Genomic DNA, 24,755 nt, shown 5'->3' with positions numbered 1-24,755 from the left:
TTATATGATTTCACAGCTGTCCAGCCATCACAGTCATTCTCTGAATGTCTTTCGGTTGTCTCTGGCCTGACTGAACACGGTTCTCCATGTGTGGAGTGGCACTGATCTTTCAGTCTCTATCTTTTGAATCTGGGTTCACTAACCTTTTCCTTGAAGTCAGCATTTTTATTCTCGGCAATGTTTATTTCTTGCTGTTCCTAATGTTTTTATTAGTTCTATGTGGATGCTACTGGCTTTGTTTTTTTTTTAGGTCTGTAGCTCATTCTGTTGTTTCATAGTCTAGGCTTTGAACTCTTTGTTTTCTTAAATTCATGTTCTCATGATATTTTCCTATAGTGAGAGAGTCGTGAGGAGTTTCCTTCTGTCTCTTAGCTTGTTTCCTTTTGAGGTGGGCTTTTATTTTGCATGCTATGTGCTACCTTTTCCCTTGCTTCTCAGTATGTTTGCATAGTTGCCTTGCCATTTTCTCTCATCCTGGGGTGGCATTCTCCAGTCCTTGTTTATTCTTATGCACTGTGGGCGCTTCTTGTCTGAGACCATTTGGTTGGGGACAAAGTCAGCCAAAGCTTTGTTCTGTCTGTAAGAGAATATCTGGGTTTGTTCTGAGATTCTCTTAAAAATTACCTATCAGAGTTCACTCTTATTTGAAAGAGATAGTACTCTTTGAGCTCTGATTATTTATTTAATTCACTTACGTTTTCACTGTAAAGAGCCAGTCCTGATGTTCTCTCTCCCATTTTGCTCATTTCTCCCTAGCAGCCATGTTTACCACTCATGAGAAGAGGAAGAAGATAAGGAAACCCCCTGAGCTTGCCTCTCTGCAGGTTTGGGGGTCTAAAGGAAAATTCTCAGGATTTTGCTGATTTTGCAGTACAGTTTTAGGGGCTGATTAGAAACTAGTGTTTTGTTTACTTCTGCTTTCTGTTGCCTCTCTCTCTCTCTCTCTTTCTTTCTTTTCTTTTCTTTCTTTTTCCCAATATTTGAAGTTTATTACATTAGATTATTTCTCTTTCCTTATTTGATGGTGGTTGTAGGTTTTGACTCTTTTTTCCCACTGCCAACACCTTTTTTTTTTTTAAATTCTTACCTTACTCCAGAAGTCCAGGCCTAAGGTTTTTTTTGTATTGTTGCAATTAAACCATTTCTCTCTTATTATGACTTTCTTCAGCACATGTGTCAGGAATCAGGAGAAGGATGGCATGATTCCCAGGCTCTTCTAATATTTGGACTTTTATAAGATAACTAATCAGCATTGGCATTGTCTTTTTCCCTCTCCTGCTCCTGTCTCCCCGACTCCTCCCTTAGCTTCTTATTTCTCTCTCTCTGGATGAGCTGATTTTGCTGAAGAAAGAGTTCAGTGTTCAGAGTGGGAAGCAAGAAGACAAGGCCAAATGGCTGGGCAGTCTTTAGGCTATTCCTAGCTAAGAGTTGTAAGCTCTTTTCATTCTTTGTTCTTCAACCTTAAAGGATCTTTCCTTCTATTAACTGTGTTTGTCTCAGTCACAATGATAGAGATAACTTCACATACTGAAAGAAATTAGGTTACCATGTGAAACATTCTTCTTGTCTTGTGCTAATGTCATCAGATCCAGACAGCATCTGAGAGAAAATTTTCCAAGTAGATGGTGTTCTCTTGTTTTCTGAAATACATACTGTATGTTAAAGTGAGAGTTTTTATACATGTTGAAAGAAGTTGAATAACATAACAGGTAGTTACTGAGGCCTCCATTTTCTTACTTCACAGTTGAAATTTCTGTTTTTTCTTTGGGTATAGAAGGTAGAAAGAAGTGGAATTTGTCTTGCTTAGGATTGAAAATTAAACAATAAAAAAAAAAGAAGTGGAAGAGTAATACAATTTTAAAACACAGAATCAGAAATAAAACTTAAAAGTAGAATTTAGGGCCAGGCATGGTGACTCACACCTGTAGTTCCAGCACTGTGGAAGGCTGAGGTGAGTGAATCACTTAAACCCAGGAATTCGAGACCAGCCTGGGCAACTTGCTGAAACCCTGTCTCTGCAAAAAATACCAAAGTTAGCCAGGCATGGTGGTGTGTACCTGTAGTCCAAGCTGCTCTGGGGGGCTGAGGTGAGAGAATCTCTTGGGCCTGGGAGGTAGAGATTGAAGTGAGCCAAGATCACACTGTGACACTCCAGTCTGGGTGAAGGAGTGAGACTCTGTCTCAAATAAAACAGAACAAAGTAGAATTTAGATATTCCTACTTTTGCAGTCAAAAGTACACTGGTGTTTACATAACAATGATGTTTTGACTAGTTATTGGACTAGAAATAGGCCACATGAAGCAGGTGACTAGGAATTTGGAAATATTTTTGCTGAGGTCATTACTGGACCTTCGGAAGAGATTGACGCATTGGAGACTTGGACTTTGCTGGTCCCTTCCCAGCTTTCTTCACAGCTGGCGTGGCTCCTCGCGTGACCTTCTGAGGTTTTATGCTATACCACAGGACATGCTGCTGATTTGCAGAGCTAACCTCAGCTGTAAGCACTTTGTCTTCTGCAACACAGAAGTACAGAGACCTACAAGCAAGTGTCCCATGCCCAAGTTCAATGTGTTATTTTGTGGTGATGGTCACATGTTTCATAAAGGCTTCCTGATTCAAAAAATGACTTAACTTCTCTCAGCTAATCTTCTATGTAACTCCTGGCCACAGGGATTCTGTATCCAATGGTATTTTTATCCTATATGTGGATATTATTTTAGGAAAGTTCAGTGGTCACTTTCTCTGATTCCATCTTGTATTAAGCTACACTGAATATCAAAATGTAGAAAGTTTTACTTCTGATCAGCAGATGCTAATGTATGACATTGAGTGAAGACTTTAATTTCTCAAGGGCTCAGTTTTCTCACCTGTAAATTGAAAAAACCTTTCAAAGATTATATGAATATTCAGAGATATTAAGTCTAAGAAGTTGTCCAACTAGTTTAGTGCTGTGGCTCTTTGTTTTGTAGTGATTCATTCTCATATATTATTTAAAAAAAAAAATAGCCAGGTGGCTCTGACATGCCTGTGTGGGTCAGGGTTTACTGAGAGTCAGGTCAGGCATTAAGAAGTGTGGAGGCCAGGTGCAGTGACTTACACATGTAATCCCAGCTCTTTGGGAGGCTGAGGTGGGCAGATCACTTGAGGCCAGGAGCTCAGGACCAGCCTGGCCAACATGGTGAAATTCTGTCTCTACTAAAAATACAAAAATTAGCCAGTGGTGGTGGGTGCCTGTAATCCCAGTTACTCGGGTAACTGCGGCAGGAGAATCACTTGAACCCAGGAGGCAAAGGCTGCAGTGAGCTGAGATCACGCCATGGCATTCCAGCCTAGGCAACAGAGTGAGACTCTGTCTCAAAAAGAAAAAATATAGATTGAGGGTCTGTTTGGTGTCAGCATCCATGCTAGGTGCTAGGAATATTATGATAAACAGATTGGTTCCTACTGTCGTGAATCTGTAGTCCAGTGAGGAAAATAAGATGAATAAAAAGATCCCTATGTCTTTCTGTTTGAACTCTGGTAAAGAAATTTGTTTATCAGAGGGGCTAGGCCAAGCTTTAGGAAAACGTTTTACTTCATTTTAAAAAAAATAGGATTTTTGTTTTATTCCAAATAAGGCAACAAACTTCTATCAAATAGAAACTTCTGCTATTCTCTCTCTTTCAAACTTGTCAAAACCGCCAGTTTACTTTGGAAAATCTGAATGTCTCTTTTTAGCATATTGCACAATTTACTAAAATTGTAACATCACAATTTCACATTCTTTAACAGGCATTGAAGACTTAAATAAAATAATTCTGGTATTTTTGAATGGCATAAAATGCCCTATCTTATCTGAAAATGGAAAAATTAACACAGAAATGTAAATGGATTGTGAATACGTGGGATCTGGGCAGATGTGCATTTGTCTAGACAGTGCTGAGCTTCTGCCCATTATTTAGTAGCTTCCATTCTTCTGAACCAAAATTAGGTTTAGCCAGCAAAGCCAAATTTTCCTTCTGGAAGACTGCCTTGCAGTGTCTGCCTTGCAGCATGCATCCAAGACCTTACCTATTTCTATATCAAACACTGTCAAGATCCGGGCATGAAGAATCAGGGCATCCCTGACTCTCCCCCAGCAGATGGCATCTCTTCTTTATTATAGGTGACTTCTGGGGGGACAGAAAGCATATTGATGGCCTGCAAAGCATATCGGGACCTGGCCGTTGAGAAGGGGATCAAAACTCCAGAAATGTATGTATGTGTGGCTGTTTTGTCTCCTTTTGGATTTGTCTGTTTGGAGTACTGCTATATGAAACAGAGCCAGATGGTCTGTTTTCCTGCTGCTTCTCTTCCTCTGGTAATTCTTGTCCCCTTTTCCCCTATCCTAGCTCTTCTGCCCTTATCCTTTTACATTCAGTAAAATTCTAAATGGATCAACCAGTTATTTTTAAAGATCATTCCCATCCCCTCATCACACATAGTATATACTACAAGCAAAAATGAGATACTTTTTCCAAAAAGTGAGTTTGAAGACTATGTCTTTGAATCCTGTGATGTTTGTAAATTATTTGGAGCCAGAAGAAAGCTCTCTAGGTACCTTAGTTCTACTTATTTTAGAAAATCACTTAATATTATAGGCTGCCTCCAGGATACTCTCTGGGAAAATTTTAGTGTGAGAGAAAATTTTAGGCTGTTTTCTGAAAGGAAGAATAAAAACATCTTATCGAGATTTCCCCACGTTACCTTCCTTGGACATAAATTTCATGTTTGGTTACATTATTTTCCCTAGACTATCCCTTTGTACAGTATGTTTATCCTACATCTTAATATTTTTACCACAAGTGTCAGTGACAGAGGGGATTTATTGCATATGGTCTCATGCTGTGATTCATACTTAGCATCAGAGAATAAACCAGGCTGCCATTCTTTCTTCATACGTCACTCTTTGGTGCTTGGTAGTTCTTCAGCAGTAGAGATTTTTCTCCTTAAAAGGCACAGATTTGTTGTATGAATGGACTAGTTGAGGGAAGTCTAAAGCCAATACTTATCTGTGACCTCATTTCCTCTTTCAGCAGTATTTGAAATACTATTTCCAAATGTGTAGGAGAAATGGGGATTTTAGTGTCTTCAGGTTTGTGGTTTTTCAGAGTTGGAAGGGGCCATTGAGCTGATGCTTGAAGGCTCTGTGGATATTTCTGCTTGAACATGGGTTGTGCTGGGAATCCTGCTTCTCATTCTCACGGAGTGTCTGTCTTTGGTAGGCAGCCGTTAGCCAGCTCTACCTTATGTTGCTCTGATCCAAAGTCTCTGTCTCCCAGCATCCGCCTGCCAGCCCTGCTTTTTGGATCCCTCACTGTGGGATCACTCCTGAGTCCTCTTCCTATTGTCAGCATAATTTCCTGAATAGGAGGGAAGTTTCTAAAGAAAATCAATTGGCCTCTTTTTGTGTGTACTTGAAAAGTAAAACAATATAAATACCAAAAATAATATGGGGAAACAAATCAGAATTTACTCCCAGTAATTTAATTAGCTGCTAATGCTTTTTTAATTATTTTGGTCTGAATTTCATTATCCTCCTCTTCCCTGTCATCTAGTGTGGCTCCCCAAAGTGCCCATGCTGCATTTAACAAGGCAGCCAGCTATTTTGGGATGAAGCTTGTGCGGGTCCCACTGACGAAGATGATGGAGGTGGATGTTCGGGTGAGTCCCTTTGGAGGGCCCACGGTCTATGCTGGACTCTGACAGCAGAAAGGGCTCTTGCTGACTAAGCATTTCTAGTCACACTCAGACGGGCTCTGACTGCCTTTGATTGTAGCAGCCAGAATATCAAACTGCACTGATAGTGGTGACTGACTGCAGCTTCAGTCTTTTCATAGGTTCATGAATTCTGAAAGAGGGGTGATCTAGTCACTAACTTGAGACTTTAAAGACACCACAGGTTTTGACAGCACCACCACTTTTCCTTTCTTTTCTTTATTTTTAAAATGAGCATGGGCTCCCTTCCCCTAAGACTCTTACTGTGGCCCAGGCACAGTGGCTCACATCTGTAATCCCAGCACTTTGGGAAACTGAGGAGGGAGGATTAGTGAAACCCTTGAGCCCAAGAGTTTGAGACTAGTCTGAGTAATATAATGAGACCCCATCTCTACAAAAAATTAAAAAAATTAGCTGGTTGTGGTGGCATGCACCTGTAGTCCTAGCTACTCGGCAGGCTAGGGTGGGAGGATCACTTGACCCCCAGGAGATTGAGGCTGCAGTGAGCTCTATTTACAACCACTGCACTCCAGCTAGGGTGACAGAGCGAGACCCTGTCTCAAAGCAAAACAAAAAGTCTCACTGTGGTTTTGGTTGGCTTGAATTAATACCATTGTCATTATAAAAGTGATTATTTTGTGTAGAGGAATGTTCTAGTTTGAGAGTTCCGTCAGAATCCCATTTGAGCTTTATGACATTCCAGAGAGGTTGATCAAGCTGTTATTGCAGTTCACAGATAAGGAACAGACTGAAGTGGTATACTTAGGGTTTCACTACTGGTGGTAGGCTGTGGGGCTTGGACTCACATTTGGCTCTTGCCTCTTAGCTCAATATTGTTTTTGCCCCCACAGTAATTGTATTCTTATTTTGTGCTCTCAGACTATTCCCTGAATGGGCCTAACTGGACTCGCCTGTGTCCTGTCACTGTAGTGGGATGTAGTCTTCTTCCAGTTGGAGTGGTAGAGGGGTTAATAGTGGAACTGGAACTCTCAGCTAGCAGCCCAGATTGCTCTTGGCAGCAGAAGAGAAGAGTAATGGTGACATAGATTCCCATTTTCTGTTAAACTTTAAATCCCTAGGCAATGAGAAGAGCCATCTCCAGGAACACTGCCATGCTCGTCTGTTCTACCCCACAGTTTCCTCATGGTATAATGGATCCTGTCCCTGAAGTGGCCAAGGTATATGGGAGAAATGGGCTGCTCTGGCTGGCAATGGATATTTTAAAACAAAGCCTAATGGAGCAGTACTTGGCAAATAGAAGCAATTTTTATTTTAGTTTTGACCACAGTTGTGATGAGTAGCTCTCGTCAGCCCTAGGGGAAGCCCTGAAGCTCTGTTTGAAGCCTCTGAAAGTTGCTAGTCTCTGCCGTGGGGTAGGATAGTTCTTTAATCTGGATATTCTGAAATTGTCTTGAGTTCTGGAAATAATCTGCATGTAGGTATGTGCCCACCAGAGGGTGGCATTCCACATGCTGCTCCTCAGCACCTCCCTCTCCCTCTCTCCTCATCCTGTAGTGACTGAAGCAGGACCTTTCCTGTGCGCAAGAGGCAGCCTAGATCAGAGCTCTACTCATTTCCTTTCTGATTTTGCAGGGAGTTTGAGGTCATGCTTATTTAAATATAAAATAGATACCATATTTCAGTTGGATTATTTTGAAGGGAAAATACATTTGAAAGATAAATTTTGTCAGGAATGTTAAAAATAGCAATTTTTTAAAAAAGCATACAAGGCATAATACAAAATAGCCTTGTTTTTATAGCCCATCTTTCCACCCCTGTCTTGCAGTTTTTATTATAAGGTTATAAAGGAAATTCTCTTATGTTCTTTGTTTTTTGGAACAAGCTGGCTGTCAAATACAAAATACCCCTCCACGTCGACGCTTGTCTGGGAGGCTTCCTTATCGTCTTTATGGAGAAAGCAGGATACCCACTGGAGTACCCATTTGATTTCCGGGTGAAAGGTGTGACCAGCATTTCAGCTGATACCCATAAGGTGAGCTAGGAGGAGATTAAGTGTTACCAGTTGATTATTTTGACTATTATTGATAAAATAAATTGGTAGCTTCCCTGAAGTATAAAACTATCTGTAGAATTCTCATCAGACGCTTGTTATACACTCTCTCCTTGCCATCACCAGATTAGCTGGTTCAGGTGATGGGGTATAGTGGTAGAATTGACAAGCAGTGAAAAGGAACCTATTACCCTTATCTCAAACTGGCTAAGAGAATTTCTGTATCCATTGACTGTGTAACTAGAGCATGCTAGTATAGTGGCCCTTCCCTGAAGCCTTGAGGTGATTTGAGGTGGAAGTTAGAGTGGTGTGAGGGTTGATAGTGGACTTTACATGCTGGTAGATGACATTACAGTGCCTGTGCAGCTGGGCTCCTGAGCCTAAGTGACAGAAGAATGTTGATGGAAGAGTCCTTTGGGAAATGGGGAAGAACCTGTGTGCTCAGGAACATTCAGCATTTGAGATGGCCATGCCTGCCACCCTTGGTGGACAGAGACACAGTCTAGATCAGTTGGTAACACTTCTGAGTATAAATCCAGATGTGGAAGAAGTATTAGTAGTCTCGGGAATGTGTACCTTGCTTTGATTGCATTTTCAAAGCTTGTTTTAAACTCAAGCGTATTAAAGACTTGTTTTTTAAAATCCATGTGATCTGCAGCAGATTTTCAGTCAGCATCTGTTTCTTCCTTACCACCCAGATGGCTCCTGTGTCCTTTTCCCATAACCATCCATTTCTGGATGGTTCAGGTAATGAAATTAGTTCCATGTTAGTTTTAGTAAGAGGGGCAGATGTTCTATAAAGAAACCAGTTACATGGTTCATTTTAAAGCTGTATTAAGTAGCTTTTAGATTCTGAGCACTATTATATTCTTATAAGCATAGTAGTCTTAGTAATACTAAGCAAAAAAGATGGGAAGGGGGTCAGTTGGTGATTTTAACTCAAAGTGACAAATTCCATCCTTTCCTGGCTTCCATTGGAAACTTATCCTTGTTTCCATCCTGACATATGGCTTCCCCAGAGAAATATTTTAAAGAAAAACTACATGCTGGGCAAGAGAAATACATTAACTGGGCACTGTTCTTCCCTGGGTCTCAGATTCCTCATTCCTAACATAGAGAATTTAAACTCCATCCCTTAAATTCCTTCTACCCTTTAACATTTTAAGTTTGAATCCTTAATGTGAATGGGAAACATTACAGAGAAACTGACAAGTAAATAGGATTTCCTTTGCATGCTGAGAGCTCTGGGACAAGGTCTGCCAGACAGAACTATACTCTTACTTGTCTCGTCTGCTGCTTCTTCCACAGTATGGCTACGCCCCGAAAGGCTCATCAGTGGTGTTGTATCGTGACAAGAAGTACAGGAACTATCAGTTCTTCGTTGATACAGATTGGCAGGGTGGCATCTATGCTTCCCCAACCATCGCAGGCTCTCGGCCCGGTGGCATTAGCGCAGCCTGTTGGGCTGCCTTGATGCACTTCGGTGAGAACGGCTATGTTGAAGCTACCAAACAGATCATCAAAACTGCTCGCTTCCTCAAGTCAGAGTATGTGTGGAAGACTGGGATTCTGCCTTGTCTGTTGCTTTTTTTCCTACTAGGCTCGAGGCACCTGTCTGGCTAAGTATCTACAACCCTAGCCCACCTGTTGTGTCTTGCAGGACAAAGGGTTTAGGAAAGCAGCTTATGAGTGTGGTGCTAGCCTGGGAGGAGAAGCTCCCTTTGGAGGGTCTTTAGAGACAGGGGCCTCATTTGTAGGTTGTCTCATCTCTGTGGATGTCTTAACAACTGGCAGCTCTTACCCTAAGGCTAATGTACAATTTAATGGTTAGGACAGTGATTCCCAAACTTGAGCATGCATCCTAATCACCTGAAGAAATTGTTAAAACACAGATTGCTGGGTCTATCCCTAGAGTTTCTGACTCAGTAGAACTGGGATAAGATCTAAGGATTTCCATTTCTGGAGATACTGATGCTACTGCTCCAGGAATCATACTTGAAGAATCATTGGAATAATAAATATCTGGAAATGGGCCAGAAAGAATGAGGAAAGGAGGGCAATGAAATCTTGGGTTAAGCCAAGGCCAGAACAGGCTACATGCTTTGTCTAATGTATCTGTTAACATCTTACCTGCCTGTCTCTCTGTGTGTCACTTGGATCGGGAGGCTCTTTTAGTATCTTGGGGGTAAGGAAAGCTGCCAGCAGGCATTTCTCATTTGAAAAAGATCCTCGACCAGGCATGGTGGCTTACGCCTGTAATCCTAGTGCTTCAGGAGGCCAAGGCAGGAGGATCACTTAAGCCCAGGAGTTAAAGACCAACCCAGGCAACATAGTGAGACACTGTCCCTACAGCAAATTTAAAAATTAGCCACATGTGGTGGTGTGTACCTTTGGTCCCAGCTACTCAGGAGGCTTAAGGCAAGAGGACTGCTTGAAGCCCAGGAATTTGAGGTTACAGTGAGCTATGTTCACACCACTGCACTCCAGCCTGGGTGACAGAGCAAGACCCTGTCTCAAATAAATAAGCAGACAAATACATAAAAATTATATATGTATATGTATATAAGTCCTCATATAGCTCTGCTTTTGTTAAGACTTGCTATGCCATTTGTTGCTCTAGGGATTACATACCACTTTTTAGAACTATGGAGACAGACAGATTATTTTTCCAGATAATTTTTTTAGTACATCTTTTATGCCTCAGAGGCATGTAGGGGAATATAATCGGGAGTTGGGTATAAGGTTTGAAGTCAGTGATTCAGAGTCATTAGATCTAGATGGGGTTTGGGCCTTGTAGTATTTTTATTGTTCCAGCTATGATTCTGATCTCAGTAAGAATCCCAGTCTAGCCTTCTTCTTTTTGAAGATGAGAAGACTGAAGCCCAGAGAGTTAGATTGCATTCATTATAAGGAAGACTTCGAATGATTAAACAGATAGTGACCTGACTGAGTTTCCTTTTTCTTCCTTTTTTTATTCATTTTTTTGTTTTGTTTTAAGACTGGAAAATATCAAAGGCATCTTTGTTTTTGGGAATCCCCAGTTGTCAATCATTGCTCTGGGATCCCGTGATTTTGACATCTACCGATTATCAAACCTGATGACTGCTAAGGGGTGGAACCTGAACCAGCTGCAGTTCCCACCCAGGTAAGCTTGAAGAAGCCTCTTGCCCTTATTTTGCTCCATGACTTTGGAAGAACTTGGGTGGTAAGGTAACCTGAGTATAGAGTTTGACTGTTAGAGGCCAGCACTTCAGTAGCAACTGTAGTATCCAAAGAATGTCTGTCTTGCCACCTGGAATTATAAAGAACAAGACCATTTGCTTTAAACTCTGGCAGAATTAGGTGACAGCCTTCCTAGACCAGTGTTTGGTCATGAGGTTTTTCTCCCACTCTCTAGCCTCTATACTCTCCAATCCATCTTGTACACAGCATCAAATTGCTCGTATAAAATACTCATTGTCTGGCCAATACTTAGTTCAGAACCTTCCGGGAGGTTTGTAATCATTCAGGCCTGCTACTGCCACCTTTGGTTGACTTTTCTAAAACCTAATCTTCCATGATTCCTTTGAGTAAATACACCACTCCAGCTGAGTAGGTCTGTTTATATCCTCTGGGTATAGCTTAGCCTTCTACACATTGGTGCATTGCCAGTCCCATCTGGACTATCTTTTTCCCTTTCCACAATTCCACTGACCCCATTAAATTCCTTCAGGGCGAGGTAGAATTTCTTCTGTGCCCTGAAGTCCTTTAAGACCCCCGCCATGTGGCCCTGTTCTCATAAGAGCACATGGGGGCTGATTATCTAAGATAAAATTGTCCCATCGATGGTGACGTGGTTGAAGGAATGGTGGTGGTATTTGTGAGGGGATGGATGGGACAAAGCAGCCAACCCTGTTCTTCCTCTTAGCATGGTTGTCGGTCATGCTGAGAAGCTCTGAGGCCAGCCCACTTCTGACAGCCCAAGCATGGGAGAGCTAGGATTCCCAGGACGGAGATCAACTTGGATGACTACACTTGCCAGAAATAATGTGAAAGGGCCACCAGGAGATTCCCGTATTTGGGGCTGCATTATTTTAGGACATTTTTTTCTTTCTTCAAGGTTCATCTCTGTCTCTTCTTTCCTAGTATTCATTTCTGCATCACATTAGTACACGCCCGGAAACGAGTAGCTATACAATTCCTGAAGGACATCCGAGAATCTGTCACTCAAATCATGAAGAATCCTAAAGCGAAGACCACAGGAATGGTAGGGACACTTGGTGGTTTTTTTCTTCCCTTGGAAATTTAGGTGTTGGTGGAGAGTTAGAATCAAATGACCTGGAGTCTGTTCCTGCCCCTGCCCCTTTGCCACAGACGTTTTTCATTTGTTTCTGGAGCTGATCTCTGTGTCACCCACCCTTAGGGTTGCTGAAGTTTCAAATGAGATACACTATAAAGCGTATCTCATTTTTGCTGTACAAAAGCACCTGGTGGTAGCATCCATTTGCAAAGAAAATTTTGACACAGGAAAGGTAGTAAAAATGTTTTCTCTGGGAATTTCTACAGTAAATCCCTTAGGCTAGTTCCTTTATGCAGAAAGGCCGACTGGAAAGTCCCTGTGGAAGTTTACTGTGCCAACTATTTTTCTGATAGAATGATGGGATGCCTGAGGTGGAGAGGGTGGGGTAGTGTACATACGAAGTGGGACTCGGGGCGAAGGGGCTCATTGCTGCAGTTTTATTCTTGCTCCTGGACCCAGCCTCGCTTATAATGTCTCTTTGTTTGAATTTGTAGGGTGCCATCTACGGCATGGCTCAGACAACTGTGGACAGGAATATGGTTGCAGAATTGTCCTCGGTCTTCTTGGACAGCCTGTACAGCACAGACACTGTCACCCAGGGCAGCCAGATGAATGGTTCTCCAAAACCCCACTGAGCTTGGACCCTTTCTAGTCCCAAGGGGCTTCAGCCGTCAGAAGGTTCTTGGGGTGTGGAACAGGCCATGTGCAACTTCAACATCTGGTCTGGCTCCATAGAGCACAACTCAAGACAGACTATGAGAAGCTTGAGCCTCAGGATTCTTGTTCCTCCTCTTGTCATCCTTGTGTGGTTTTTAATTTGAAGACCCCAGAGGATTCCATTATATAATGATTTTGCCCTTGTTATAAATGTTACCCTAGGAATTATTGTAACCATTTCCTGTTCTAAACTCTCTAGCTTTCAACTTCACTTAAGCATTGTGGGGCAGCTCTGACCTGTCCTGATTCTGTAGAGAGAAGCTGGGGTGCGGTTTATGAGATAGCTAGAGTTTCTTTCTTAGACTGGAGGCGTTTACGTAACAGATGTTTCCCCAGCTGGGTGTGAGGTATACTCTAAGCAGGCGGCTTTTCCAGCCTCCACCCACTTTTGAGACGTTTTGTTCTTTTGCCCAGGCTGGAGTGCAGTGGCATGATCGCGGTTCACTGCAATCTCCACCCCCCAGGTTCAAGCAATTCTTCTGCCTCAGCCTCTGGAGTAGCTGGGATTACAAGCATCTGCCACCACACCCAGCTAATTTTTTGTATTATTAGTAGAGACGGGGATTTTGCCAGCTGGTCTCAAACTCCTGATCTCAGGTGATCCACCTGCCTCGGTCTCCCAAAGTGCTGGGATTACAGGTGTGAGCCATCATGCCCCACCCTCTCTCTCTTAAGAGTAGGTTTGTTGTCTATCTTAGAATCACTTCTATTGCAACTCATTTTGTTTTTCAGGGACACAGATCGACCAGGCTGCTGTTCCCTAATATGCAGGACAGGACTATTCTAGCTTACCTGCTCAGTCCACCCAGGCAGAGTTTAAGGTGGTCTCTTCTGTGTCTGCAGTCCCCATTTGACACTTGGTTGCCACCATTTTTGGAGATAATTGTTTAAAATGATGCTCCCATTGGCTTGTTCTTGTTCCCATGGACTAGGAAGAGAACGTGGTTTCCAAATATTCTAGGAGCTTTTGGCCATGGTGCTGCCTCCTGGAATTGCTAGTAGTCAAAGCACAGCTGAGCTCTATCCTGAGCTGATGGTGAGCAGATAGTCAGATTTCCTGACTGACTGACTAGGATGAGCACCCAGATTCAAATTTGTCACCAGAGTTGGTATTAGTCCTTCCCTGCACCCTTGCGTGAAGCCATCATGTAATGAAAATATGTTTGCTTGAAGGAACAGCTCAAAGCACCTTCACAAGTTGCCTTGACTTACCCTAGGTGGGTGTGAAAGAGCACCTATTGCAAGGAAAATTTTCTCTATTAGTGTGTTCTTCTGCCTCTTCCCCCTTGATTCAGCTTTCTAAGGTACTATGGCAGTTTCGCCTCAGGTGCTGGACATTTTTCAGCTGTGGCAGCACAGGGAGAGAAACAGGAAAGCAGAATGGCGAGCAGCCTTATGGCCCAGGGCCTATAATCCCAAGACTAGCTGCTCAGGGTGGTGCAGAGACAGGACCAGACCCTGTGCCCACTTCCTGCCCTCTTTCCCCTGTAGAGAACTCTCCCCTAGGCTGAGCCACTGTCCTGCTCTAATGACATCATACCATGTGCCTTTCTTCTCAACAGTGAGCAGTGAGCTACTCCTGGCCCAGGCCTTAGGGGAAATTTGGATCAGTCTTTGAGGTTTCTATTTGGGTAGGGGAGTACTTAGGACAGGTCAGGAGACACTTTCCTCTGTTCCATTCCCCATCTCAGGGACTCCTGAATATTCAGCCTCTCCAGGCTGGTATCTTCTAGTTTCCCCGGCTGGGAATGCTGGCTGGGAGAGCCAGGACTAGCAGACTTTTCCTCAAGCTCCTAGCACATTAGTCTAAAGTGTTCTTCAGCACTGTACTACTTACCTAACAACTGTGACTAGGTGGCCACGCCATTTAGGGCTGGTGTGGCATTTATGTGTGTGTGTTTTTCCTGTTTGCTCCACAGTGCATTGGGGGTTCCCAGAGTGGGTAATGTCTGTGCGTGCGTGTGTGTGTGTGTCAGAGGGAGACCTGGCAGGTACCTCTTTGAGAGTAGTTGTAGTCAAAGCTGTGTGGTCAGTGCATTATGTTGGAGGAGGTCCAGGAAGCCACAACCACCCAGCAGACAGACACCACTGTGGCTTGCTAGCTACCAAGATGGAGAAGCATGTCCCCTATGGAGTGTCTCCCCAGAACCAGACCCCTGAGCCACTCGCTTCCTCTGTGCTGTGACAACTTTGGTGCCAGGGGAGTTGGTGTTTTTCAAAGGGACCTACTGTAGCCACTTTAATTTACAATTAAGAGCCTTAGTTTGACTTTAACACTTGTGTAGGCTTTTCATTTTGTATTTCTGTGTATGTGTGCATATAGCAACTAGTTTGTGGCAGAGGTGGGAGAGAGTCTTAATAGTATCATGTCGAATGCAGATGTCACATTGGCCTCTGCAAAAACTGTACTGTCTTGTTTCTGCATTAGACTTAAGTAGTCATGTGAATACTGCTGTGTCACTTTTAATATTACGAGTTTTATACTTGGAAAATGGTACTTGCTTCTTTTAAATCTCTGTCTTCTCTAACCTCCCCCTTCTCATCTTAATCCTCCCTTCCTAATTGCAGCAATAATCTCAAAAAGCAATTAAATAGCTAAATGACCCTAACTGTAATTACTGTGAATGGTTGCATTCACTTGATTACTCAGGCACAGACAAGATCACAAATGGGGCGGTAGCCATGCTTGAAGGGGCTCCTGGTGAGAGAGTGCCTCCTGGTGGTGAAGCAATTCATCTGATTTCCCGACACAGTTAAGCAGCAATCTGTCTCATTTCCAGGCATGTTCATAGGTCGCTGATTGGTCCCTAGTAGTAGTGGTCATATCTATTTCAGAGAGGTCTGAAATTCAGGTTCTTAGTTTGCCAGGGACAGACCCTGTCTTATGTTTTCTTCCATCTTCATCATCCACGTCTGCCTACACTTTGCTGCTTACAACAACAAGGGATTGAGCCATCTTGGTGATCTCTAGCCAGCTGGGCAGTGTGGTTCTTTCTAACCAAAGGGCATTGGCCTCAAGCCCTACATTTGGTATAGGGGCTGACAGAGCTCCTCAGATAATCTTCTCACACATGTAACTGCTGGACATCTTATTCTATTATGAATAAGAAATGAGAAGTTTTCCCAAAGGGTTAGTTAGGATCTGAAGACTGTCATTCAGATAATTCACCTTTTCCTTTTGGCTTTTGGCCCATTCAGACTTTGCCAGAATCAAGCCAAGGACTGCTTTTTGTTGCTACAGTTTTCTGCCAGATAGCCTAGTTCCTGAGTACCTGGAAACCAGAGAGAAAGAGGATCCAGTATATGCGTGGATTAGAAGGCCTGGCTCATCTAGGAAGTCACGTCTGGGGTGCTTATTGCTGCTCCATACAGCTGCAGGCCCGCCCCTTGGCCTACTCTGTAGGTTCTTGGCTGCCATGAGTAGCTTTCAGCCAGTGACAAGTAGTTACTGAGTCCTAATTTGATAGCCACAAACTATACCCTGGGTAGGCAAAGTCAGATTTTTGAGAACCTTTTCTTGACTTGAAGTTTTAATTACCTTCTTTTATGCTTTCCTCTGTCTCGTAATTTCTTCTCTCAATATCCTTCCCTATAATTTCAATTATTTGGATTAATTTTAGAATAAATTTATTTATTTCTAAAAAAAAAAGAAGTATTGTCTATGTCTTTGTGTCACGTAAATGTTCTTCATACAGCTGTGGTACTGCCAAGGTTGGCTTTATCTGTTGGAGACAAGGTTTCACTGTTACCCAGGCTAGAGGGCAATGGCATGATCATGGCTCACTGCAGCCTTGACCTCCTAGGCTCAAGTGATCCTCCCACTTCAGCCTCCTGAGTAGCTGGGACCACAGGTGTGTGCCACTGTGCCAGGCTAATTTTTCTGTATATTTTGTAGAGAGTTTCTCTATGTTGCCCAGCCTAGTCTCTTAACTCCTAGGCTCAAATGATCCTCCCACCTTGGCCTCCCAAAGTGTTGGAAATACAGGTACGAACTGACCCCATACCAGGCGAACATTTTTCAACCCTTGACCCATGATAATAAGCAGAGGCAGGAATGCAACAACAGCATCATCCATACCGCCGTGTCTGGTGTTTTCTGTCCTCCAGTCCTCAAGTCATCAGATCAAAGCACACTTGGAAAAACTTAAGTCAGAAGTGGAGCAGATGGGAGACCACTGTCTGAATCTTGTTTGCCATCAACATAGGTGTCGATAATTTCTTACTAGCATATATTATAGGAAGGGGGTCCTGCTAATTCCTCTTATGAACAATGTGCTTATTTCCCAACCTCCATCCTCTGGCCTTTGCTAGGGGACCAACTCATCTAGGCTGACTGAGTGGTGACATTGCTAGATTCCTGCTCCAAGTGACCCTTGCATTTGCAAGTCTGCTTAGTTAGCGGACTTGGGTTAGGAGACGTGGGTGAGAACTATTAGGAAGAAGGCTTCCCAGTCTGCATCATGGCATATGTGAGGTGAAATCTGTGTGGCATGCACATGGGGATAGAGATGAGGTTGCTCTCAGTGCCCCCTTCATGATAGTGTGGGACATTCTGTCCTAGAGAGTTCCAGGCTGGGGAAACTGTGCGAACCACCTCTCTTAACTGCTCCAGTGGTAAATAGCCTGCCAGCTCCTAAGCTGCCTGTGTCTTCTGTCCTGTGGAGTAAAACCAGGCAAACCCTAAGAACTTTGCTAAGATTTTAAGAAACTGAGGAGGCCATCAGGATTTGAAATCTTCCGTATCTGATATGATAGGCATGTGTATTAGGATTCTCCAGAGAAACAGAATGAATATACACAGAGAGATTTCTTAGAAGGAATTGGCTCCTGTGATTCTGGAGGCTGACAAGTCCCAAGATCTGCGGTTGGCAAGCTAGAGACCCAAGAAGGCGAGATGGTATTGTTCCAGTCTGGAGGCTTACAGCCTTGAGACCCAAGGGGAGTGGATGTTTCAGTTTAAGTCCCAAAGCAGGAAAAGACCAATGTGCCACCTCAGGGCAGTCAGGCAGGAGGACTTCCCTCTTATTTGGGGGAGCGTCTGCCCTTTTTAGCCCTTTTGTCCTATACAGGCCTTCAGCTTGTTGAATGAGGCCACCCACGTTAGGGAAGGCAGTTGGCTTTTCTCAGTCTACTGATTCAAATATTAACCTCATTCAGAAACTCCCTCGCAGACACACCCAGAATAACCAAATGCTTGGGAACCCCATGGCCCAATCAAGTTGACACATAAAATTAGCCATCACAGCCAGGAAGAAGATACAGGTTGAGTATTCCTTATCTGAAAGGTATGGGATCACCAGATGTGTTTCAAATGCAGGATTTTGGAATATTTGCATTGTCCTGACGAGCTAAGCATCTGTAAATCGGAAATGTAAAAGGATCCAATGAGCATTTCCTTTGAGCATCATGTTGGCACTCAAAAAGTTTCAGATTTTGGATTTCCAATTTTCAAAATAGGAATGGTCAACCCGTAATACAGCCCTAGACTGCCTTTCTAGACATAGGTTCCACAATGAATATAATACCTGTGACCTTCACACCCTTATCTGTGTTCATGGTGTTCTTTGGCTAGCTCTGCCTCTCAAGAATCCTACCCAGGTCTTCAGGGCATAGCTCAAAGCCTCCAGATTTGCCCTTGTCACCATTAATCACTTGTGTTTCCCTTAGCTCATTTCTTATCCTGCTGTCTAGCATTAATTCACCCTAGTAACAGTTAATTAGTACTAGTTAATTGTTAATAGTTAATTGTGTTCCTGTTTGATGATAATCACATGATATCCCCTAGATGATAATGAATCTGAAGGCAAGGTGGTCTGGTCCCTCTCTTTTCCCGGTACCTTGAACAGTGCCTAGCACAGAGGAAGTGCTTTCCTTTAAATGCCTATTGACTCCAATTTCGATTGACCCGTGGAAAAGAAGTTTCTAGAGCCCAAGACCAAGTGATATCATAGTTTTATTTGAGACATAAAAGCACGTGTGTTTCTGTTACATAGTGTAGGCTTAGGGTACTGGTTTCTAAGACAAGACTTTATTTCACCCTCTGTCACACTTCCTGGGAAATGAATTAGGGAGCAAGATACAGCCTGGCAAGAAAATTATTATTGTTGCTCAGAAGTTGCAAAGAAAGGGGAGAGCTTATTCAAATTAGTGTAACAGAGCCCCCAGGATAAAGAGAGTGGTACAGGGAAAAGGTCTAAATTCCTGATGTTGGTAGGGATGTTAGCACATTCCACAGCAAGGACTCACCCCCCAGTGGAGGCAACTGGGTCTTGGGAGGGAAGCTGGGGGACACCAAGGGCTCCTCAGCTCCCTTCCTGGATTCCCAGTTCAATCACCCCTTCCCCCTGAGGAATTCAAAGAGGAAGGGCAGGGTCTATGTCATGGACACAGCTACTTGTTCAATGAAGCTGGCCAGGTTTATGTCCCGTTCTGAAAGGCCGGCACACTCGTGGGTGCTCAGTGTGATGTGGACCTGAAACGAAACCAGAAATTCTGCTTCCACGGACTTAAGAACAGGAGGGAGTCAATAGCAGCTGGGCTCAACCCCACTAGGAGTTCCAGAATAGCAGCTGGCCACTACGATGTCTCCTGGGGACTCCTTCCTGACCTGTCACACATCTTCTACATCTCCCCTTATGCTGTCTTTCAAAAATAATTGTGACTTCAGCTATCGAGTAAAAACATCCAAATGTCAAGAGTAAACTAAAAGCTAAAGACAAAACCAAAAACTAATGCCAACTCCTAAACACTATCCATTCACAGATGGCCTCTTTCACCCTTACTGCTTTTATAAACAGAAACCAGCAGAGCTTTTGGCACGTGGTAGACATTTCATGACTGTTTTCCTCATTAAGCAATTTGGTAGACTGGCTATGTGTGTGCATTCGTAGTTCAAGTTTATTAAGTTTCCATTCTTCCATACCTCCAGCAAGATTAAAGCCGTTTAGAGCTATGAGCCCTGAATAAGTATGCCTGGCTCCCACAGCCTTTCCTTTCTTGGGTTTTGTCTTCTTTTTTTTTATTTTTTTTTTGAGGTGGAGTTTCGCTCTTGTTACCCAGACTGGAGTGCAATGGCGGGATCTCAGCTCACCGCAACCTCCACCTCCTGGGTTCAAGCAATTCTCCTGCCTCAGCCTCCCAAGTAGCTGGGACTACAGGTGTGCGCCACCATGCCCAGCTAATTTTTGTATTTTTAGTAGAGGCGGGGTTTCACCATGTTGACCAGGAGGGTCTCGATCTCTTGACCTGGTGATCCACCCGCCTTGGCCTCCCAAAGTGCTGGGATTATAGGTGTGAGCAACCGCGCCTGGCTAGTTTTACCTTCTTAATGTCTACTTTAACCCCAAGTATCTCATGCACCTTTTAATTTGCATTTCTTTGTGGTAAGACTGATGCTTTTTTCCCCAGGTGTATTTATGTTGATTTTAGGCATGTGCAATCTCAGTGAGATAGGGAACGAGATGAGTGGATGACCTGTGGGTCAGGAAGGCACATTGTTAAGTCCAAAAGCCTTCAGAATGTGTCAGAGTTTGCAGGCTTTGTATGGGGGCAGAGCACAACAGAGGCACACAGCATCACTCACCTTGTTGTACACGTTAAACCATTCAGGATGGTGGTCCAGTTTCTCAGCCTGCAGGGCCACTCTTGTCATGAACCCAAAAGCCTATTTAAGTGAAGTGAGAGCTAGGTTAGTTTCTAAGAGAAAGGACTTCTGGACATCACCAAGTCAAGGCCTAGACGCAGGAGGATGAATTAGCTTCCTCCCAGGAGACTCCCTGCTCTTTAATCATTTCCCCCTTGACATCCTGTCACTGGTTCTCAGGCTTGAGTTCAAGGTTTTCCCTGCAGTAAGAAGAAAGTCTTAGGACACCAACAAGGTGGAAACACCACAGCAGGCTTTTGGTCTGGCCAGTCTTGGCTGTCTGTTCAAACGTCTTCAGATGCACATGGTTCCTACTTGAACTATCTCCTCAGAGGACTGTGGCTAAAAGTTCCAGGAAGGGAGAGCCCAAGACACATCACATCCTCCTACTCTCCAGTTCCCAAAGATGACATTTCCCGAGTTAGGCAGGAAAATTAATTTCCCCAGTGGCACAGTGCCCAAATAACAGATGAGTGTGGTGTCTGAGAGTCTTGGCTAACAGGACATGCAGGGAGAGAACATGCTCTGTAAGGTGACCCCATCAGCCCCAGCCTCAGAAACTCTGTCCCGCCCTGGTGCCATACCCTGTTGAAGTCTTTGAAATGAAACTGCTTGAAGATGGCATCGCGGCCTTCCAGCTCATTCCACCCCACGGCCCTCAGGTTTGGCAGCAGCTGGTCCCTCTCCTCGGCGCTCAGCCTGTGTGCTTTGCCAGCCTAGAAGAGGGGGAAAAAAACCAGAGGCCCAAGGGCATTTCTTTTTATAGGTCAAAACAGAGGGGCTCCAACCTTTGGGGGAACTTAGCCAGCCTCCACTGGCTGCTTTGGACGTGGGTGACCAAAGGGCAGCAGGTTTTTGAGCAATAGGCTGGGAGGCCTCAACGGTGGCACCCTGCCCAGGAGGTGAGGTCCGAGCTTGTCCGCTGATAGGCTCTCAGGTCTTGGGTTTTACACGCAACATAGAGAAAGGAAATCCCAAAGGCAATGTAATGCATATGACCTGGACAGAGAGGCACTCTTCCCCAACCCTGCCCTCAGAGCCTTACAGACCTCCCCCTCCGTGAGATCTATTGCATCCATGAGGGCGTAAAAGCAAAATAAATCCCAGATGCAAATATGTTACTCCACAACCTCTCAGGAAAAGAGTACCCACGACTGTCGCCTGCTCTTTTTCCTATTACGTACTTCATCATATGCGCCCCACGTCCCTACCATAACTTTAATGTGTATTGAAGAGGAAACAGGCCTAGAGAGGGGAAATAACTTGTCTACTGTTATTTCCCGTCCACCCCACCTAGTGATAGCGAAGGCAGCATTTTCAAAGTGTGGTCTGTGTGTCAGCATCCCTGGGGCTGGGCAAAGGAGCCAGCATTTAAAATAAGTGTCCAGCCCATTCTCAGCTACACTGCAGCTGACCGCCACCGACACTACCTCTAGCAGGTCCTCAGTCATGCTCCCATGCAGCCTCCGGTCCTGAGTTGCCTAGGCTCGGTTTCTCAGGGTGTCCGTCTTCTTTTCTAGCTGGTTGGTAAGCTCAGGCCACAGAGCTCAGTCCCCAGAGTGGAAGGAACTTGGCCAAAGGCAGCTGGCAAACCCAGTGTCCCATCCTATTTACCTGCTGTGTAAAGTACCCTCAAGGCAGTCCAAATTGGCACAATTCAGGCCATGAGTGGAACCTCAGAGAATGCAAGGAAGCAAGGGTCAGTTTCATCCTAGGAGGATCCCAGAACCTAGGCTTCTAGAGTAGCTCCACCCAGGGCAGAAATAAAGAGAGTGCTGAATTCAAAAGGAATAATTTAGGGATGGGGAGGGAACCTGAGGGAGATTAATTCAGCTTTTATGAGGCAGCCTGCAGACTGAACACTGCAGGAGGTTTCACCATTTACCAGCCAGGTGTCTGTCCCTCTCTTGGCAGAACCTCCACCTCCACAGATCCATCATGAGGTGCCAGTGGGACACTTTAGGAAACACCACTGTTATTAAGCAAATGTCATCTGCATTAAAAAAAATACTTCCTAAGGCAAGTAGGCTTGTGATGGGCCTGGTAGCATTTGGGGTAGTTGAAGCATTGCAGTGCTTTTCCAAATCCGTCTTTTTTCCCTCCTGAAAACGTGAGCTCTCTCTGGACTGATGGGGCTTGGCCTCTCTCCTCCCCTCTGCTCTGGATGGCTACAGGGGTGGAATGGCAGCAGCAATTTGCCTCATCTACCCAATAGGAAGGTCTCTACTCCAGAGCCAGCCCTCTCCCAGTGGCCGACCCTCTGGTCCGTGTATCCAGGCAACCAGAAGTCAGCCTAGGAGGCATCAGAGCCCACTGTTTACTTCCTTGGCTCTTAAAGGGGTGGGTGGATCCAGGTGGGTTCTTAGGAGGCTTCCCTTTCTTGGTAGTCTTCGGGAACCCCCAAGTTGCACAGCCGGAGGCTGAACTGACAAACCTTCCAGCTGCCGGCTCTGGAGACAGAGATGGGGAAGGGGATCCTGTTTGCTTAGTAAATCCTCCTTGCGTCCTCTGGTGAGGTGTGCGGAATGGTTACTGGTTTCCCAAGCCTGCATCTCTGGGGCCTCAGCGCCCCTCACAAGCAGCCCCACTTATCCTCTCTCTCGCAAGCCCCTCTCCTATCAAAAGGCCCTCCCAGTCCCGACTGCTCCGAAGGCCTCTGGACCTGAAATGGTCTGGTGAGGCTACAGAGACTACTGCAGAGCAAGGGCCCGCCCCCGCCCCGGGAGTGGGGGAGAAGCTCACCCGGGAGGAGGGCTGACCCTGCGCCTCCAATCCCCCGGGCATGGGCCTCAAACCGGCTTGGGGGCTGGCTCTGGGGCCCGGAACAGCACAGGGGCACAGAGCCTGAGTCCCAGGCAGACTCTGTACCCGGGGTGCTAGACGGAAGGGGCGGCGGACAGGCAAGCACAGGAGCGCGCAAACTCAGCCTCCCTCGCGCTCCCACCCCAATACAAAGCAGAATCGGGCCACTAAAGGGAAGAGATCTGCGGACTGCCCCACCCCGGTCTTCCCCCGCCCCCGGCAGGGTCCCGGACCGAGCCCAGCTTGGGTCAGGGCAGGCCTGGCCTCCCGCCTGGCTGGGACCCGGACCCGCTACCGCCCCTCTCAGGGCCTCAGCTTCCTCTCCGCGCCGCCGGCGACAAGGAGCCGGGCAGAGACCCCACTCTCCGACCCCGGCGGCTCCGCAGGGGGCTCGAAGGGAGCCTCCCCTGCCCCCCCGCCCCCACCTCGCCCGCGGCTGCGCCGGGCCCCGCTGCCTGGATCGCGGCGACGCACCCCTGGGCTCACCATGGCGCGGGCGGCAGCAGGTGGCTGGAGGAGAGGGCAGGCGGCGGCCAAGCGCGCAGGCGGCCGTCCCGGGGCGGGGCCGCGCTCGAGCCGCCCCCGGGTAATGATTAACGTCCCCAGCCAGGGACGCGCTGGGCTTGCTTCCTTCCAGTACTTTCCTCGCTGCTCAGAGCCATCCTGCGTGCTCTTTTAATGGGGCTAGGGTGAAGCATGAGGGCTCCAGACGCCCGCTTCTGGGTTGGAATCCCACCCCGCCGCTTACAGCTGGGTGGTCCTGGGCACCAGAATACCTGTTTTTCTTTATAAAAATATTTTATTTGGATATAATTGACATGTTATAATTGCACATATTCAAAGTGCACAATTTGATAAATTTTAATGTTTCCCTGTTCCCTCGTGAAACCATCACCACGATCAAGATTATGAACATATCATCACACCTGCAAGTTTTCTTGTGCCCTTTGGTAACTAACCTCTTCCTCCAGAAACCCCCTGGCCAGGCAACTAGGGATGTGCTTTAGGTCACTATAAATGAGTTTGCATTTTCTAGAATTTTTTGTAAATGGAACCATACAGTATATACTCAGGTTAACTGTTTTGGGGTTCAGCCATGGTTTGCATATATCAACGGTTTCTTCCTTTTATGGCTCAGTAAATTTATTTTATAGTATTGCATTGTACAGGCAGACTACAATTTGTTTAGCAATTCACTGTTGGACATTTGGGTTGTTTACCTTTTGCCTCTTACAAATAAAGCTGCTATGAATATGGTACACAAGTCTTTGAAAGTTCACATGTTTTCATTTTCCTTGAGTAAACACTTAGGAATGGACTGCCTGGGTCATACGGTAGGTGGACTTTTATAACTTATTAGGAAACGGCCACACTGTTTTGCAAAGTGGTTGTATCATTTTACATTCCCAGCAGCAGCGTATGAGAGTTGCAGTTCTGTGTCCTCACCAATACTTGGTATAGTCAGCCTTTTTAATTTTAGCCATTCTAATGGTGTGTAGCAGTATCTCATTGTGGTTCTGCGTTTCCTTGATGACTAATGATATTGAATATCTTTTCGTGTGCTAAG

General features: G+C 45.1%; 2 protein-coding genes across 6 annotated transcripts in view; one reads left to right on the top strand and one right to left on the bottom strand.

Annotated features, from left to right (window-relative positions):
* The window catches only part of SGPL1 (sphingosine-1-phosphate lyase 1), a 62,575-nt gene extending 46,182 nt beyond the window's left edge, over window positions 1-16,393 (top strand). For all 4 annotated transcript variants that reach the window (XM_009009780.5, XM_078345648.1, XM_009009779.4 and 1 more), the window contains 8 exons: window positions 4,146-4,234; window positions 5,578-5,683; window positions 6,817-6,915; window positions 7,581-7,730; window positions 9,057-9,295; window positions 10,747-10,893; window positions 11,874-11,994; window positions 12,522-16,393. In XM_009009780.5, the coding sequence (XP_009008028.1) occupies window positions 4,146-4,234; window positions 5,578-5,683; window positions 6,817-6,915; window positions 7,581-7,730; window positions 9,057-9,295; window positions 10,747-10,893; window positions 11,874-11,994; window positions 12,522-12,662 (1,092 nt within the window). In that variant the 3' untranslated portion in view covers window positions 12,663-16,393. The remainder of the gene's footprint in view (window positions 1-4,145; window positions 4,235-5,577; window positions 5,684-6,816; window positions 6,916-7,580; window positions 7,731-9,056; window positions 9,296-10,746; window positions 10,894-11,873; window positions 11,995-12,521) is intronic.
* Window positions 16,394-18,679: 2,286 nt separating this feature from the next.
* Window positions 18,680-23,700, bottom strand: PCBD1 (pterin-4 alpha-carbinolamine dehydratase 1). 2 transcript variants are annotated; one of them, XM_009009778.4, is made up of 4 exons: window positions 23,663-23,700; window positions 20,971-21,102; window positions 20,327-20,407; window positions 18,680-19,216 (listed from the first exon to the last, which is right to left on the bottom strand). In XM_009009778.4, the coding sequence occupies exons 1-4, from the start codon at window positions 23,675-23,677 to the stop codon at window positions 19,118-19,120; spliced, it is 327 nt and encodes a 108-aa protein (XP_009008026.1). In that variant the 5' UTR covers window positions 23,678-23,700; the 3' UTR covers window positions 18,680-19,117. The 2 variants fall into 2 exon arrangements, with proteins under 2 accessions (XP_009008026.1, XP_002756309.1); XM_002756263.5 differs by having other exon boundaries at window positions 23,675-23,700.
* Window positions 23,701-24,755: the final 1,055 nt, after the last annotated feature.

This window comes from Callithrix jacchus, chromosome 12, assembly GCF_049354715.1.
Source record: "Callithrix jacchus isolate 240 chromosome 12, calJac240_pri, whole genome shotgun sequence".
NCBI lineage: Eukaryota > Metazoa > Chordata > Mammalia > Primates > Cebidae > Callithrix > Callithrix jacchus.
The sequence above is the reverse complement of the archived record's forward strand: the minus strand, read 5'-3'. Positions and strand labels throughout refer to the sequence as shown.

Coding starts and splice junctions, on each gene's coding strand:
- PCBD1 (XM_009009778.4), bottom strand. Junction 20,408..20,970: donor ATTTCAAAGACTTCAACAGG/GTATGGCACCAG, acceptor TCACTTAAATAG/GCTTTTGGGTTCATGACAAG. Junction 19,217..20,326: donor GGTTTAACGTGTACAACAAG/GTGAGTGATGCT, acceptor GTTTCGTTTCAG/GTCCACATCACACTGAGCAC.